Below are 17,298 nucleotides of genomic sequence, written 5' to 3'. Positions count from 1 at the left end.
TTTTATCACTGCTTTTGGATTTACTGCCATTTTGCAGAGACTTCTTAATTGGGTAATCCAGTTCTGGATGTGTTTGACAAATAACAATTCTCTTGTTAAAAACAAATCATGGTTTTAATTTAATAGGGTTAGTCACATAAAGAGTGACTTTGTGTCAGCAGAGGCTTTCTTTCTGGCAATCAGTGTAGCTGATGACACTCTAGTTAGCAATAAGTGACATGATTCTGCCCACTCTGACAGTCTGTTCTTGGGCAGTAATGTTCTCTCTTAATCAATAGATGCCCCTTTGCATTCCTTATCAAATGACAGCCAGATGGCACTGGTGAAGTCATTCCAGCAGGATTTCAGAGTTAGCTGGATTTGTGCTGTTGTTTTAATCCCCTGCTGTCTGTCCCACTAGGATCTACCCACCTGTTTCCAGAAACCATTGGGTTTGCCACCTCAGGAAACAGTCTGGCCAGATGGTTACTCAGATGCAGTAACTCAGATGGTTACTCAGTTCAGCCAAGAACTCTCTCAAGCAGTGAGGCCTTTTTTCTGTGTCAGTAAGAAGCAGCAAGGAGCAAACCCCCAGTATTTTGCAGCAACAGCCAGCCAGGACTGCCTGCCTCTATGTTTGCACCCTGGTCTCTTTGGATGAAGTTTCAGAGTTTGCTAGGACTGCATGAGCTGTGTTCTTTAGTGCCTGGTAACTGTGGAGCTCTAACAGCTGCCATATGATCATTTACCAACTTTCTGGGCCCATCAAGGACCGTGTGAGACCTTTCCCTTCATATTCGCTCTGTTGCATAGCAACAATAATTTAGTCTGCAACCTACTGATCTGGAGTAAGATGTAATCCTCTCACAGAGTGACAGGGAAAACATATGGCAGCTCCAGGCTGGGAACCACTGGCTTTTGAAGCGAGGGGACAGCTAGTCCCCACTAAATCAGGAGCAGTCCCTGGGCACCAAGGATGCATTGGGTGCCTGAGCCAATTAACCTGCACTCTGGGAGAAGAGTCCAGTTCACTCTTGTCCTCCTCGTTCCCTCTCTTTTATTGTGTGCAACCAAAGTGCATTTCAGGTGAGCTTTGCTACAACCTTGGTTACTGCAGTGAGCATCACTGAGCTGTCAATACCCTACAAGTAACGGAGCACCCCCGGCAGGAGGACTGCACACGCAGCGCTCCTTTGGAATGGGGCTGTGGTGGGTGAGAGTAAAGTGCAGCCACTGCAAATACCAGTTTGAAGATGACATGGCTGGGGCTCCTCAGGCCATGCCTCTTGCCTCTGGGGTGGTTTTCCGGTAGGTCAGTCTCCTGGCCTGATAACCTCCGTGTTTAGTGTGTACCTCTGAACACACAGCTTTGGCATCTGAAACAGGAGCTGCTTTAGGGACATGAGTACAAAGGAAAGGTCAAACCCAGGCAGGGAACAAGTGGGTAGAGTATCTCCTTGCCACTGTGCCCCAGCCTGAGCAACCATCCCCTTCCCCACTGCAGGCTGGAGCACAGGCTGGCACCGGGGGTTTGCCTTACCGTTGCCCACATTGTGCAGGGAGCCCAAGCTCCTGCCACTGGACTTTCAGATTGTTCCCTGGCTGAACAGCTTGGCATCCACGAGGCAGCTAAATCCTCTTTGAGTCTTCATTTTTCTAACCTCCATGTAGCACTGAGTGAAACGTAGGGCCAGGATCTGAGGTCAGATCACAGAGCATCAGGTCACTAATTTGAGCAGCAGTCAGAAGGTAAGTCTTAGGTTATTTCCTTCCCAAGAGCAACAACAGAGTGAACTGGAGCTAGGTCCAGCACAGCAGACACAAATACACCAATGAGGCTTCACAAATAAAACTCCAAGCATGGTTGTTAACCTTGGCAGTCTCAGTGGAAGTCTTGCAGTGCATCAGAAGGGCAAGCTGGGTTTTGAGCACGGTGCAAGAACAAAGCTTCTGAATCAGCATCTCCTATGGCTGCTGTAGAGTTTGCTGTCACGCACAGCACGGGCTGGAAGGCAGCACAGGGTTGGCCTGCAGGGCATTCCTGCAGCCAGAGGAGTGGCTCCTAACAGTCCTTTCTGTTCTGTCTTCTGCACAGTATTCAGGTTTCCAGCAGACAGCAGACAAGTGCTTTGTGTGTGGACACCTCATCATGGAAATGGTAAGAGGCCCGGTTCCCCGGGTGGGGCAGCTTGTTGGGCAGCTTGTTTTTCATCTGTTAGGGGCAGCATACTGCCAGCTGTTTGCTCTTCCCTGCTCAGGCCATCCTCATCCTCACTGTTGTCAGGGGCATTTTGGAAACTCAGGCAGTAAGCAGAAGACCCTTCACCTGCTGCTGCTGTTATGTGCAGTGAACTGGGCTTGGTTTGCACCTGCACTGGCAGGAGGTGGCTGTTCTGCTGCATGTCACTTTAACAACAACCAAAAATGTTTTACTCGTGCAGGGGGGAAATGCAGCCCAGCTGTGCGTGAGAGCATGGCAAAGGAGAGCAGAGGCTGTGCTCCGTAAGACAGCAGAGTAACAGGAGCTCTGGCAAGCGGATGGAAGCTGGGCTGGAGAGGGGGAGACACTATCAATAGTGCTGAGGTTTGCTGCCCGCTCTGTCACTTGCTTTATTTACCTTCTGCCGCTGGCTCCGTGTCAGTTAAGATGCCAGAGGGGTTTGCAGGCAGCTACCAGGCAGAGTCACAGAGTTAGAACGAAAAAACATCAAAGGGCTGTGGGCTGGGCAAGATAATGCTGGCGTCATTTCAGTGGGTGAAAAGTAGAGGGAACTGAGTCTGCTCTTCTTAAGCAGACGTTCCCAAGCAAAATGAAGTGGCTGACACCCTGAAGGAGCACAGCTCTCCTCTCCTCTTGTCGAACGCATGGGACAGCCCAGCCTGGCTGACAGAAGCAGCTCCTGCGTTGCAAACACAGAGGTTCCGCAGCAGCTGGAAGGGAGGCTTGGCTAACGAGGATCCTGGCTCCTGTCCTGGCACCACTGGCTGGAGAAGGATGTTGTTCAGTTTAGCCCCCGAGCACATTTCTGGAGTTGTGTCATGCTGGGAGGGGGATCCTGACTTGCAGGCTTTGAGCTGGCCCTTAATTGCAGAATTCTAGGCAAGAGTCCATCATTGGTGGAGCTCAGTAGCTGGAAGCTTGGCAGGTGCTTGTCTGCCTTCGTCCAGTCAACAAGACAAAAGGGAGCAGCTCTGGAGCTCCAGGCATTAAGCAGCCTTGTTTGGCTACTTCCCTGGGAGCACAGAGACACCAAGCACGCAGCAGGGCCGTGGTGTCCGTGGTCACCAAGGGGCAGGGCTGCAGCACAGCTGGAACTGTTTGGGGCTGGATGTGCAGGTGGGTTAGGGTCTGCTGTGTGTGGTGGGGTGGCTGCACAGCCATGCCAGCCCAGCAGCCTGGGCAGCACAGCAGCACAAGGCACAAAGAGGACTTGTTCCTGGCCACTGTCTGATGCCACTCACTGAACATAGAGCTAGAGGTGTTGTGCAGCTGAGACCACATCAGACCTGCCCTTGAAACCTTTGAAATCATAGTATTGTAGAATGGTTTGGGTTGGAAGGGACCTTAAAGATCATCCAGTTCCAACCCCCTGCTTTGGTCAAGGACACCTCCCACGAGCCCAGGTTGCTCAAGGCTTCATCCAGCCTGGTCTTGAACAGCTCCAGGGAGGGGCATCCACAGCCTCCCTGGGCAACCTGTTCCACTGTCTCCCCACCCTCACTGTAAAGGATTTCTTCCTAATCTCCAGTCTTACTGTCTCCTCTTCCAGCTCCATTGTCCCTGGTCCTGTCACTGCAAGCCCCTGTAAAAAGGCCCTCCCAGCTTTCTTGCGGACCCTTTTAGCTACTGGAAGGCTGCTGTGAGACCTCTCCAGAACTTTCTTTTCTCTGGGCTGAAAAAACCCAACCAGTGTACAGTAGGGAAGGTCAGCAGGGGAAAAGCCTGGGCAGATGGGTAGATCTGCATCCAAAGACATGGATACAGATGGTATGGTAACAGGGACCGCTGGGCCTCCGTGTGCCTTAGTGAGCAGCAGTCAGTAGCTCTGCTGGACTGGGAGCTGCCATGAGTGAGGGAAAGCTGTTTATTTGCTCGTTTTGTTTCTCCACTCTTGGAGGAGGCAGTGGTTTGTATTCTGTGTGTCACAGCCTGTGAAGCTGTGTGAGTTAACTCTCTATCCCAGGAACTTACGCTTGGCTACAACAGATTGCCCCAGAAGTGGTCTCTGAAGCCCTTCTTCACTTCTGTTGGCAGTGCTGGCCCTGCAGAGCCAACCAAGGGCGTTAGCCTGGTGTTCACAGTTCTCTCTGTATTGGAGCCTGCTGAAATAAGCAAGTGGACTGCTTCAGAAGGCCTCTCACTGGCAGATCTGCAGAGTGGCAGTTTCTTGCTGAAGTGCTTTTCTTACTGGCATCAGTGACAAGCAGACACAGCAGTGTATGGAAGGGGATCTCATGCATGCACTTCATTTGCTGCTTGCTTCTGCAGATCTTGCAGGCCCTTGGGAAGTCCTATCACCCTGGCTGCTTCCGCTGTGTGGTGTGTAACGAGTGTTTGGATGGAGTTCCCTTCACTGTAGATGTGGAGAACAACATTTACTGTGTCAAAGACTACCACACGTGAGTGCACAAACCCACTGCCACGGGGAGGGTGCAGCGGTTCAGTGCCCTGGGCAGTTAGGAGCTCTGTGGGGGATTCAGAGGGTCACTCCTGTTAGCTCAGGTGTCTTCCCAGTGCTGTTCTCACAGCTTGCCTTTGTAAAGTGTTTCAGAGTTCTGCTAAAGGTCACTTTGTGGGCCCAGTGTGGCCTGTGGTGCCCAGGTGAGGTTGAAAGTCAAACTGTGTCAGAGGATGTCCTGGTGGCTGTTTGTCTGCTGCTTTCCGGACTGGCAGTGCTGACTAGCTCAGGCTAGTAGCTTCTGCTGCCTGTTCTGGAGAGTTGAGGCTCTGCTGTAGCAGGCCACTGGCTTACTGAGACTGTAGATTGGGTTACTCTGGACTGCATAGAAGATGTGTAATTAGCAGCTAGCACCAGAATGAGAAAAAGGCTTGTCATTTACATTGATTGCTTTTGGACTCCTTTCTGCTCCTCCTCAAAGACAATGGGAATGCTCCTAGCTCCAGTTAACCAATAACTCAGCTTATGCAGCAGGAGCAAATCACTCTGGACTCAGCCCAATATATTGATAGCAGGTTGGCTGTGTTACAAGGGCAGGGTGAATGCTGGCCCTGGAGTTGGCACAAAATGCAGCTGTGGAGAAGGTGACCAGTTGATGAGTTCGATTTAAGGAGATCCTAGCCACAACCAGCCCCTCTCTTGCTGAGCATGGGTATGTCTTCCTGAAGCCAGGTGGTGGCAGTCCCCAGCTCAGAAGCTGTCAAAGCAGAGAGTCTCTGGAAGAACTTGAATGGCTTTCTGAGTAAAGGAAGGTAGGAGAAGGGACATGTGTGGGAAGACGGCTGGATTGACTGTGCCCAGAGGTCAGGGAGATCTAAGTAATTAGGTCACCCTCTTCCAGATCCACTTTTCCCTGAACATTGTCAGACATTCAGAGTTGTTTCAAATCCTGTGGACCTACATTTTGCTGAAATCAAGGCATGGTTAAAAGCAGCTTTCTTGGTTCTGCTTTCTGAAGAAGCTTTGGATGTGATCTGACCATTTTCTTCTTGCACCCTAGGGTTTTTGCACCAAAATGCGCTTCCTGTAACCAGCCGATCCTGCCAGCACAGGTGGGTGTTAGCGGGCACTGGCTCCTCTGAGCAGCAGCTCTTGGCATGAACCCTTCTACACACATGGGAGATGCTTTTCTTCTCTTTCCCAAATCACACCATATTATCTGCGAGGCACAGCTCAGCAGTAAGGCCACTCCCAAGCGTTCCCAGGGGTTATAAGTCATGCTACTGATGCAGCATGGTCCTTTGTGTCTTTGGGGTGCTCTGCAGCTCCTAATTACGCTGTCAGAAACCTTATTTAATTGAAAGCCCTGACTGGGGCTCTGAGAACCATACAAGAAGTCAGTCTCTGTTTATTTTTAGGATCTTCCATTAGCTCAAGTAGCAATTTTCCTTGTCTGTTATCTTTGCGTTTCTGGATCTGTTAAGGTGCCCAAGCTTGAGAAGACATCTGGGGGTTACCCTGGTGCTGTGAAAAAGCCACATGGTCTGTCCTCCTGGAGAGGCAGTGCAATGCAAGTGCTTAAAGGGGTGGGGAAGGCAGCAGGACAGCTGCTTAATGGGGAAGCCAGTTGAATGACCTGCCTGTAGCCTGTCCTGACACCATAGTTGGCCTGATAAGATTTCTGCATTAGAGAATCCCTTTTCTTCCTGCCCACAGCAGTGCTCACCAAAGGCTCGCCCTTGAGTGGGTGCAGGACTCTGAGTTCCCACTGCTGCCATCACTGAGAAGCGCCCTCCCATTCCCCAGTAAGGCCTGTGGGTAGAGCCTCTCAGTGTGCCCACCTCCATCACCCTGCCCATGGCTCTAGTTGTCATTGCTACCTCTCTTAAGTGGTCAGGTCTCACGTCATTAAAAGCCTCACAAAGGCTGAGGCAGAAGTGCTTGTCCTGGTGGTGGAATGGCAGGAGGAAACTCCTGGGTACATTTTGCTGGGTTTGTCTTACCAAATGACTCTAAATAAAAACACCAAACAGACAACAAGAAAGCAGAACAAAAAGCACAAAACAGTCCCCCTGCTGACTCACCTGACTGCTGGCAGGATGGGCTCCACATTCTTTCCCATGGAGGCTGCTTAGGCTAGTTCAAGTCTAGCAGTGCAGGTGCTAACTTGCCCACAGCTTCTCGCAGACGTAGTCTACATCATGTCTGATGCTGTAGCCACACCTGGAACTGGAAACAATGCAAAGCAACCAATTTAATGAGCTCTGTCTTCAGAGTGGATCAGGGAAAGAGTCTGTGAGGTTACCAGAAGGGTATGGGCTGCTCTGCAGGGCCTGGGGCTCAGCCAGCAATTACACAACTGAGCTGCATCCACCCTTACTCTGGAGCTCTGGGCTGTGCACGTAATTACCTGCCAGACTGGTATGGAACCCCCGTGGGCTACACACGGTGACATGCGGTGTGCAAAAGAGCTGTGCAGCAGAGGCTTGGAGTGGAACACAGCTCCTGGAAAGCTCAGGCCAGGATGTCTGCAAGGAAGGGCTGCCCAATCAGCAGGTCAGAGATTGTGGCTGGCAGTTTGTTCAGCTCCAGGGTGCCCTTGGAAAATGACTTGAGTTCAAAACTAATTTGTCCCTTGAGGGTGAAGTTTTGGCTACACTTCCCAAATTAGCTCTACAGCTTAGATGTGTCAGACTCACTGCTGCTAAGCAGTAAAACCAGTGCTGTGCAGCAGGGGCCAGGACCTTCAGCTTTGCTGTCCAGAGGAAGGGAAGATCCCCCAGGAATCAGCTGTCCAGCACAGTGGGGTGAGGACTAAAAAGCCGCTTGAGACAACACTGCTTCCAAGCCCACGCTTACCCACCCTCTGCTTCCCCACCAGGGCTCTGAGGAGACCATTCGAGTGGTGTCAATGGACAAGGACTACCATGTGGAGTGCTATCACTGTGAGGTAAGCATCAGCCCACCCCATGGCATGGCTCTGCCTCTTGTCAGGTGCCTGACTTGCACCCAAGGGTGCTCTTGCAGGCCTGGGCAGGTAGGGCTCTGCCCTACAATTCCTGGAGGGAGGCAAAAGGATGAGTGCTAGCTGGGCTGCAAGTCTCCCGCACCAAGTTAGCTGCTTCTTTTGCTCCTGTGATGAACTTCAGCAGCTGATTTTGGTGGGTTTGGTTGGATTTTGTCAATACTGCCATACAGGGAGAGGGCAGAGTAAGTGCTGGTCCTCACTCCTGAGCTCTGGACACAGCTTGTGTGGCTTTGGTCTGAGGAGGCTGCAATTTACATGGCTTGTGCAGGACCTCACTCCCAAACGGGAAAGGATTTGTCTCTGTTTTCCCTTGCTCCATGAGCATTGACTGTTCACTAGGAGTGGGACCAGGGTACCACTGCCTACCTGTCACTGTTCTGAGAGCAGTTTCTTTTTGTGCACTTAAACCCTTCTTGAGGCAGATCCAGATGTGGGATTAGTGCTGTTGCTTTGGAAAGGAGAGCAGAGATCAGTCCTAGCTCTGCAGCCAGGAGCATGAGCTGGGAAACAAACTCTTTACTTGGGGCTCTACCCAAAACTTCTTCTGCTGTATGTTTTGTACTCTGATACAAGATCCAGCTACCCACACAGGTCCTGACTGTGCTACCTGTCTTAGCAGCAGTTCTGTCTGCCATGTACTTCCACACAGAAAAGGTTTTACAAAGAGACTTCTGACTGCGGGAGAGGATAACACAATTCAGGGCCTCTTGAAATGTGTATGAAGCTAGATGGAAGGAGGCCTCGATCTGTCTCCTGCCAGCAGAGATGCTTGATACTCCTTGCTGCTCTACTGGCGTTTAAAGAGAAACTGGCACAGGAAATCTCAGCATTTTGGGAAGCTGCACTTCCCCCCTCCTCCTCCTCCCCACAACTACTGCTTTGTGCAGCTTCACCTAAGACAACAGCTCTCTGCCTTCTCGCTCAGGCCATTGACTCTATACCAGAATGTCCCAACGGGGGTTATTTTCAGTGCTGTTTCATTGTTCATTTTCCCACTCTCCCTCCAGTTTGAGGCCAGTTGAGATGCTGCCACATCTGCCCAGAATGGCAGAGTGTGTTTCTGTGCAGGAATCCAGGGGCTAGCCAGGTGTCAGCAGGGGCATGCTCTCAAACTGGACACACTGGCTCACTGCCGACTCCAAATACCGCTAGAACAGGTAGTGCCATTATTTTGAGGTACTCACTTTTGCAAAGGTTGTGATGACTTTAAGGAGATTTCAGAAGATGTCATCATCACATGCTGGCCAGGCAGTCAGTAGTCAGCTTGGAAACTTTGCTGCTTTTCTGTGCAACCACTTCTGCTGGGAAGTTCAAGCTGGTTTTCATTCCATGACTGATCTCAACTCAGAAGGCAGAAAAGAAATACAGCTCTGGAGAGGGAAAAAGCTATGGACGCTTGGGACACCTGTAGGGTATCTGAAACTGTTAAGTGCTAAAGAGGAATTGAGTTTTCAGTCTTCCATAAAGTGACACAGCTACCTTGGCAGAAACTTTGCCTCCCTAAATGAACCCTCCACTTCCAAAGCTTGCTTGAAAATGCATTTTTTGTTATTACTTGAGCCATGAAGATGGTACTTTGTGTCCAGTTAAGAGCTTTGCATTGGATTTTCATACCAAAATTATCTACTTGTTCTTTTCTCCTCCCCTCTGTGTGTTAAGTGTACAGATACACACTCAGAATCTCTGGATCATCAGCACCGATCCCAGTAACAATTTTAAAGTATTTAACATACTTGAAATATCAACTCCAAGCACAAAACTGCCACGAGTTTCCAATGTCCTCAAAGTTACAGTGATGGCAACTGAAAGCCAGGACTCCAGCATACAAAGCAGCCAGCAGGCAGGGTCATTGTTGGTTTTGTCTTTATCTCTGTTCCTCCACTGCCGTCCACTCCTTGTCCCTGTCGTTCTGTGCCGTCCCAGATTTGCTAACATGTTTCCAGGAAAGGTGGACCATTGGTCTGCAAGTCTGACCGAGACTGGAGCCCTGCTTCAGAAGGAAAACATCTCCCCCTCATCTCCCCCTCTTTCCATTTGGCACATTCTCTACTTGCACTCCCCCAGTTCTTGCGCACTGCCTGCCTCCTCCTTGGTTCTGACCTCTTCCAGGTTGTATGTGTCAGGGTCAGTCCTTGGCCTGGTTTTTGCCTCTATTTGTGTGGACCTTTATCAGATGAAGTGGAGACCAGAATGAGACAGAACCGGGAAGAAAACGCTGGGTACTGCTAGAGAGTCCTGTTTGATTTCAGTGATGCATTCTGCTTGATAGGAACTAGTCTGGGCCACCTACACAAAGTGCTTGAGGTTGCTGAGACATGGGAGGGAGCGATTAGGCTTGTGCCTTGTGGGCAGTCCTGCCTGGAGCAGTCGCTGAAGCGGGCTGTGTTTTCCCTAGGATTGCGGCTTGCAGCTGAATGACGAGGAAGGGCACCGCTGTTACCCCTTGGAGGGCCACCTGCTCTGCCACGGCTGTCACATCAGGCGCCTCAACATCAAACTGCCGTCGCATCCGCCGCCCAGCTACCCCATGCATGTCACCGAGCTCTGAAAGACACTGCCAGCGCCAGCAGCAGGGGAGAGAACTCTCCCAGTGACTGTAAAGATGAGATTCCAGTAATGAGCACCCAACCCAGCTATTTATTGTTTAAATCAGAGGTGAAGGGTCCTTTCCTGATTCTGTCCCTAACGCAGTCGTTCCTCTGGCACCGCCGTCTACTTGAACAGATCACTCTCCACTCAGCTGTAACTGTCGAGGGCAGCGTTTCTAAAAGCAGTGGTACAAAAGGGCTGTTCTGCACTCCCTGCTCACTGCCCTGCAGCAGAGAGTTCACCTGGACAAGGAGTGTAGAATTACTTTCCAAAAGTTAGCACCTTATCATATTGCAGCAAGTGTGATAAGATAAATGCTAGCATTTTAGCTAGTTTTGTTGAATTCTGGTCTTAGGGAATGCAGTCTTACAGGGGTTTTGAAACTTAGACTCCCAGTAGTGACTGTGAAGCAAACAGTGTTCTTCACAGGGCCAGTTTGAGCATGGGTTAATGATGGCATTCTGTGCAGAAGCACCAAGCCAGCTTTCCAGCCTGCAAGGTTCCACAGCTATCCAAAGATGATTTAGCTTGTTAAAGAAATACTGCAAGCACCTGCCTAAACCCAGCCTTACAGAGGAGTGAATCCAAAAGATTGGCACACGCAGGGGCAGAGCAGCTGAAGAAAGTGACAGACTTCTGTAATTGCTTGTGGTATACAAATGTAGCCACGGCTTCAGAATGCATTCATAGCAACGTGATGATTTGGCACTTAGCAAAAGATTCCTCTTGTTGTCTGATACCGGCTTAGCAAAGGCACCCTTGACGTGCTACTACTTTTTACACAGGCCTGCACTTGTTACCAACTGTATGTTGATAGATTATTAAAAGCAGAAGGGAACAGTGGGGTTTGTATTATCTTTTCAGCTTTGTGTTCTTTTCTAGATGTACTTTTGAACTGATAATGGTGACTGTCTTCATGGGAAAACAAAGGGCAGTTGAGCAGCAGGAGGAGCGTCAGATCATCGCAGCACTGGTGTTCTAAACCAAGCATTGGCCGTAGCTAGAGTGCACACACTTGGCTGTTTTGCATCAGCTCTCACAGTAACCTCAGAGCTCTGGGGAAATACAAGTCTTCCATATAGGAAGTGAGATGAATCTTTTTTATGGTTTGTTTTCTAGCATGTGTCCATGATTTAGATGCAAACCACACATCTGTATGTTCCACAAATTCGGTGCCTTCTCAGGAGAGTTGATCCAGCCTTCCTGAATTTACGTTTTAAAACAAATCCATCATTGCTAGCTTTAGCTGTATCCAAATTACAACAACATAAAAATTCTTCTGCTCCAAAGGAAGTGGAACTAACCAGTCCAGGTTCTCTGCACGTGTAAGTTGGGACATCTCTGTGCCAGTTCTCAGCACGCTGAGACTCTGCCCGATCCACTCGGCAGCCTTCCTGCGCTAAAGGCAGCCTGAGGAGCCAGCCGCTCTCCTCTCTGGCACCACCACTGCAATTCAGTTTCTTATGCCTCACTGACTTTTTGAAAGCCATTTGTGATGCCCTCGAATAGTACAGAGAGCACCCAATGGCCACTGATTCCTAAGTGGAATAATTAACTCCCTTAACAGAACTTTTTGATAGTTTAGACTTTCCTTCTGCAGGAAAAGGGGTGGGGGTGAGGGTGGCGAGAAGAATTCCTATGAGCTGCTGGTTTTCTGTTAGTGAAGGACAAGAGGTATGTGTCCTGAACTGCTGCCAGGCTGCTGCTGGCCTAGATTAACCTGCCCTGCTGAATGCTCCTTGGCAAGTCAGATGCTCCTTTAGAAAGTCAGCTCCTAATTAAAATCTCTCTGTTTATAATGAACATATTTAATGCGATAGCCATCTTCCGCACAAATACATTGCAACCCATGTCCCACTGCTGACCTAGGAGGTCTGGCCTGCAAGCTAGAGGACAGTGGGAGTGTGCACACTGCTGCTTTTGCAAACTTCACCTCTGTGTTCACAGTGACCAGCCCAGCCTCAGAAGGAAGTAATTCAGACAGTTGCCTCTTGCCCAAAGAGTGGGTGCTGGAAAAGGGGGGAATAAAATGGTTTCAACTGGATTGTCTGACCAGCTCCATTCCTTATGGAAGATATCAGAGCTTCAGGATAAACTCTTCCTATCAGCTGCAATATAATACTTCCATCATTTAAGGAAGCTACTTTGGACCACACTTAGCTTTGGGGTATTTTTACTTTGCTTGTCTTTACCTTCTTAAGTTGTGTTCCTGAATACAGATTGTAATCATTCGGATGCACAGGGAGGGTTTGTGTCTGTTCCCCAGAGCAGATCATCCCATAGCAGTACTCATTGCACTGGGAAAAGGCTTTGCTTTACCAGCAAGGAAGCAGAACCTTCAGAGTCAGTGGCCAGAGATGAAGGTGACTTAGTCTGGTGTTCAGCCCAGTCTTCTGCCAGTCCCCTCCTTAGCACTTTGCCTCTTTCATTGGCAAGTTGAGGTTCCACTCAACACAGCAGCCAGCACACCACCCAGCATGTACGTACCTGCCCTTCCTTGGGTTGGCGCTCGTCCTGTAGAACATGGTTAATTCCATTTCGTGCCCTGTCAGTCTCTTGTAGCTCTACTCACTTCCAGTGTTCAGCATCACCCTGGTAAAGCCTGAAAGGTAAGGTTTCAACCTAGGCTAAGCAACCTGGTTAAACTCAGGCAGCAGCAGCTGTTGCAGGGTTTCCTATGGGCAGGTGCATTCCATTCTGTATGATCAAGCACAGCTTTGGCTTTCCAGCCTTTAGGAGGAAAACTGGAGCTCCAGGGAAATTTGCCAGGGGTTGGTTGTTGGTTTGATTTTTTTTGGGGGGGTTGTTTTTTAATTAATGAAAAAGAAAGGCAAATGTAAAATAATGTTGTGCTGTACTCTGTAGTGCTGGAGACAGCTTCTGCACGTTGTGCCTCTGCTCTGGGGAGTTACGGACGTGAGAAGGGGAGGCTTCCTCCCATGCTTTTCTGCAGGAGCCTTCTCATGGCCAAGCGGTTCAACACAGATGCAAGCGTCTGAGGTCATTTTATGCTGTGATTGGTCTGGAGAAGCCTTTGCTGTACCTTCAGAATATTTCCCTCAAGTTGAAACAATACCAGCTTGTTCTCGTTGGCATCAGGGCTGCACCTTTCCCTTTTGGTGAGGCCTGGTACCGGGTCCCCGCAGCACAGAGCTGCTGGGGGCCTTTCAGAGTCCCCCGTGCGCGGGAGGACACGTTCCAAAGAAAGGACCAAAAGAACAATTTGAGCACAACCCGAGAGAATGCACTCAGATAATGGAGCTTTCAGAGAGGGTTTGTTTGGGTTTCTTTCCTTTTCCTTTCACTCCTGTGCACGTGTGTATATATTTTGTAAGGTGGAGCTTCAAAAGGAAAACACGGTTAGAGGAGCTCTTTAAGACCAGAAATTCCAGAGTAGTTAAGTAAACCAAAGCTCTAAAGGAGACAAAAGCTGCTTTCTTGTGTTTCAAGAAAAGTTTAAAGGTTTGTGATTCATCCTGTAACTAATGCCATAACTAGAGTATATAATTTGACTTAAATTAAGTTTTCATTTGAGAAATATTTTCATTTTCTTTAAAAGAATATAGTTTTCTTCCAAGAACTTGGACCGACGTTGGGTTTTATTTTGTAGGAGATATATAAAGTCCCAGTTTGTATATCATGTGACTAGTTTACATGCTGAAAATACACCCTAGGTTAACTATTTTTGTACATACAGCCTTGTAAAACCTTGCCGTCTGCTTCTGTCTTTTAGTCTCTAGAGTGACTTTGTGGTTTTGTGTTTTCAGTGTTTTGATTCCCTTGATTGTTGAAGAAAAAGAAAGAATTGGGAAATGTAGATTTATTTATCTGAAGAAGAAGCTACTTGCTATCATCCTAAGTTATTTAATATTAAAGTCAGAAGTTCCATTTAACCTTAGATGCTATTATCTGCTTTTTTCAATAAAGACATTTTGTAGTTTTCTTTGATTTTGTGCTTTGTGGAGTGTAAGGTTTGGGGGTTGTTTTTGTTTGGGGGAGGCTGGGGGTTCTTGGTTGGTCAAGGTGGGCACTAAAGATTTTCAGGAGCCCCTTGTATTGCTTTAAAAATGCCTAACTGATATTAATTGATTGCAGCTGCACTCATGAAAGATTTTTGGTCCTCCAGTGCAAATGTTACTAATTAAGGTCTAAAGTATGCCCACAGCTAATGTTTTGCAGCTGCACTTAGAAAAGAATTTAGCCACTCTGGCAATGTTTAATTAAGCTGTAACCAGTCTGGCTAGTTCACACGTAGGCCAGTCAGCACCGAGGAGCACTTCCCTTTCAGGACTCTCACTGCTTTTAGAGTGTTGCAGTAGAGGAGCACTTGCCTGGGCTGTGAACTTGCACAGACCTTGGGTTGGGGAAATGTCTCTGTTTTGTTGCTAACTCACAGTCATAACTCTGCCCAGAGCTCTAATAGGATCCCAAAAAAAAACCCCAAACCTTTAAATATATATATATATATATATATATATATAACCTTCCTGAAGCTCTTTGCCAACTTCTTGTCTCCAGCTCCATGGCACAGCTGGGAGCTTGGTCACATTTACCTTCCACACACAGTCATTCTGTGGGCAGGCAGGAGATTCATCAGCGCTTGGCTCCTGTGGCCCGAAGTGGGTGCCTGAGGAAAGAGGACAAGAGTCAGCTTCTGCCTGGTCTCCTCATGTTCTTTTCCATTAAGCTGATCAGTCTACCGCTGTGGATGCTCTTTCCTCCAGAAGCCAACTATTCCCCAGCCTCCAGTTGAGCACACTGCTGCCTTCTCCAAAGAGGCCTGCTCTGCCCTGCTGCCTTTGCAAAGCACAGCACGTTTGGAGCTGACACTTGCTGGTGGCTTCCACACAATGGCCATTTTGGCAATTTTTTTCTCCAGCACAGACAGAATGGAAAGACTTACAAATGCCAGAATTGTTCTAGGGACAGTCTGCACTTCTGTGCTTTGAAACAGATGTACCACACTTCTGCAGGGACTTCACAGCTATGCTATTTTCTCACTTCTACTCTTAAAACCTTCCTTTCAAATGAGCAATTCATGCCCTCCTTGAATGAAAAAAAAGTGCCCTCCCGAGGGTGCTTCACCACGCAGGTGACACAAACGCAGTCACTAAACTCTAGGACAGACTCTTAAGGCAGTGAGTTTACACCAACCCATAAGCAGCCAGGCTGAAAAAAACAGAGAGCTTCCAAATACTAACTGCCCCTCGTGGGCCTCCTTGCAGGAAACACATAGCTGGAAAATGAACATGCATTCCCTGCAGGAAGGGTGTGAGTCAGGAGCTAGCTCCCAGAGGGAGGCACCACAGAAGGCTGCAGTGTTGCAGGACTCCTTGGCATGGCAGTGGGGCGGTGGAAGTGGCTGTATGATGGGTGGGTGCTATATCTTATGGAGCTCATCTGGAAGGGCTTTGCTAGTCCTGCTCTTCACCTTAGCAACCATCCCCACATCTGCACCCTTCACCTTGCAGCCACTGAGTAGAACAAGAACTGTTTTTACCCAAGGCTGAACCAGAGGCTCTTGGCTTGCTGGGAACCATTAGGCATCCATGACCTAGGCTGGTGAGGCTGCCTTCAGCTCACATTCCTGTTACTCAGCTTCTAGTCCCTCTAATTTGTAGACTCAGAGTAAGGTGGCGAAGACTTCAAGAGGACATCTGGTGCGACATCCCACCACCCCCTCCCCTCACTCAAAGCACAATACATGTGTGTGTAACTGTATATGTGTATCTCCTATATGCAGTACCTTCAATAGCCCCAGGGATGGTGCTGGGGAAGATGAAGTTGCAGTCTCCTTCCTACCACTGCAGCATTCCTTAACAGTGCCAGTCTGACCGGTAGTGCCAAAGCTGCTCACATTGGCATTGCAGGGCTCGCCCCAAGACACCATCTTGCTGGATCACTGATGCCCCTTCCTTTAGCTTCACACCAGCTAAGAGACAGAGGTGCCAGAGGGCCCTGCTGAAAACAACGCAAGAAGCCAAAGACCAAGCAAACACTTTGGGCTGGCACAGCTTTTTGCAGGGGCTTTTTTTTCACTAAAACCTCTTCATCTCACTGATTTCCTTACATTAAACACCAGAATCAACAACAGCCAGCTTGATTCATGGAATCTCTTTCAAAGCAGTGGGCAGTAGTCTGGAATTACAGCCACTCTCCCATCCAAGGCTCCAGACCTCCTTACTCTGATTGCAGTCTAGGACAGCAGCCACTTGCAGATTTCCTGTGCCCCACTTGCACATCTGTGATTTCATGCAGCCTTAAGAAGCACTGAGTTTAGTTGCATTTACAAAGAATATGATGCCAGTTGCTATAACCTCATGCTTGGGACTGGCTTACAGATAAACTTTGAAGGAGGAGCTACTAAGCAAGGTCTGGGAACAGCAAGACCTGCTGGCTGTTGAGCAGGACACATCAATCTTTGGATGCCTAAGCTGGCTAGGAAAGTGTTACCCATTAAGCAGAGGACATGTGATTTGTCCCAGAAACCAAAGTCATCTCTCAGTCACCACTGCTGTGCTGAGCAGCAGCTGAATTATGTATTTTAAAAGCCATGGAGTTACCACAAGTTTCAGTCAAACACCAGAAATGCTTTCCTCCAGCTCAGAGTCCATCTTACCCAAGCGCTCAATGCAGCACTCATCACCTCTTCACTAACCACGAGACAGCAAACCTGACTTGCCATGTGTTTTGAGAGCACACTCTAAGAACTGGCACGTTTCTGCTGTCAGTTTTCCCTGTGCTGTCAGTTTCTGTCCCTCCAGAAGAAAATGTGTCCCGTTAGATGGCAGAAATCACTTCATAAGCACAGCATAGAAGTACAAACTGAGAGCTGCACAACAAAGAAACTCTCTGGAAAGCTGTTTTGCCAGAGTGACAAAATGGGTATTTATCCAGCAACACATTTAAGGACACATTCTTAAAAGCCTGTGTCACAGCTGGGAAAAAAACCACAACTCCACAACCCCCCCCCATGTCTAGGAAGCCCTCACCTCAAAGACCAAGCACTGCATTGGCTAGGCTCAGGAATTCAAGTGGTTAAATGGACTCTGCAACAAAGTCCTGTTCATTAAAATTTGGCAC

General features: G+C 48.8%; 1 protein-coding gene across 1 annotated transcript in view; it reads left to right on the top strand.

Moving 5' to 3' along the window:
• WTIP (WT1 interacting protein) overlaps positions 1-14,163 on the top strand; it is an 81,419-nt gene extending 67,256 nt beyond the window's left edge. Inside the window, exons 4-8 of the mRNA XM_064159899.1 lie at positions 2,075-2,137; positions 4,469-4,599; positions 5,659-5,710; positions 7,480-7,548; positions 10,022-14,163. Of these exons, the coding sequence (XP_064015969.1) occupies positions 2,075-2,137; positions 4,469-4,599; positions 5,659-5,710; positions 7,480-7,548; positions 10,022-10,174 (468 nt within the window). The 3' untranslated portion in view covers positions 10,175-14,163. The remainder of the gene's footprint in view (positions 1-2,074; positions 2,138-4,468; positions 4,600-5,658; positions 5,711-7,479; positions 7,549-10,021) is intronic.
• Positions 14,164-17,298: the final 3,135 nt, after the last annotated feature.

Source organism: Pogoniulus pusillus, chromosome 20 (assembly GCF_015220805.1).
Source record: "Pogoniulus pusillus isolate bPogPus1 chromosome 20, bPogPus1.pri, whole genome shotgun sequence".
In the NCBI taxonomy this organism is placed as follows: domain Eukaryota; kingdom Metazoa; phylum Chordata; class Aves; order Piciformes; family Lybiidae; genus Pogoniulus; species Pogoniulus pusillus.
This window is presented reverse-complemented; position numbering and strand designations above follow the sequence as displayed.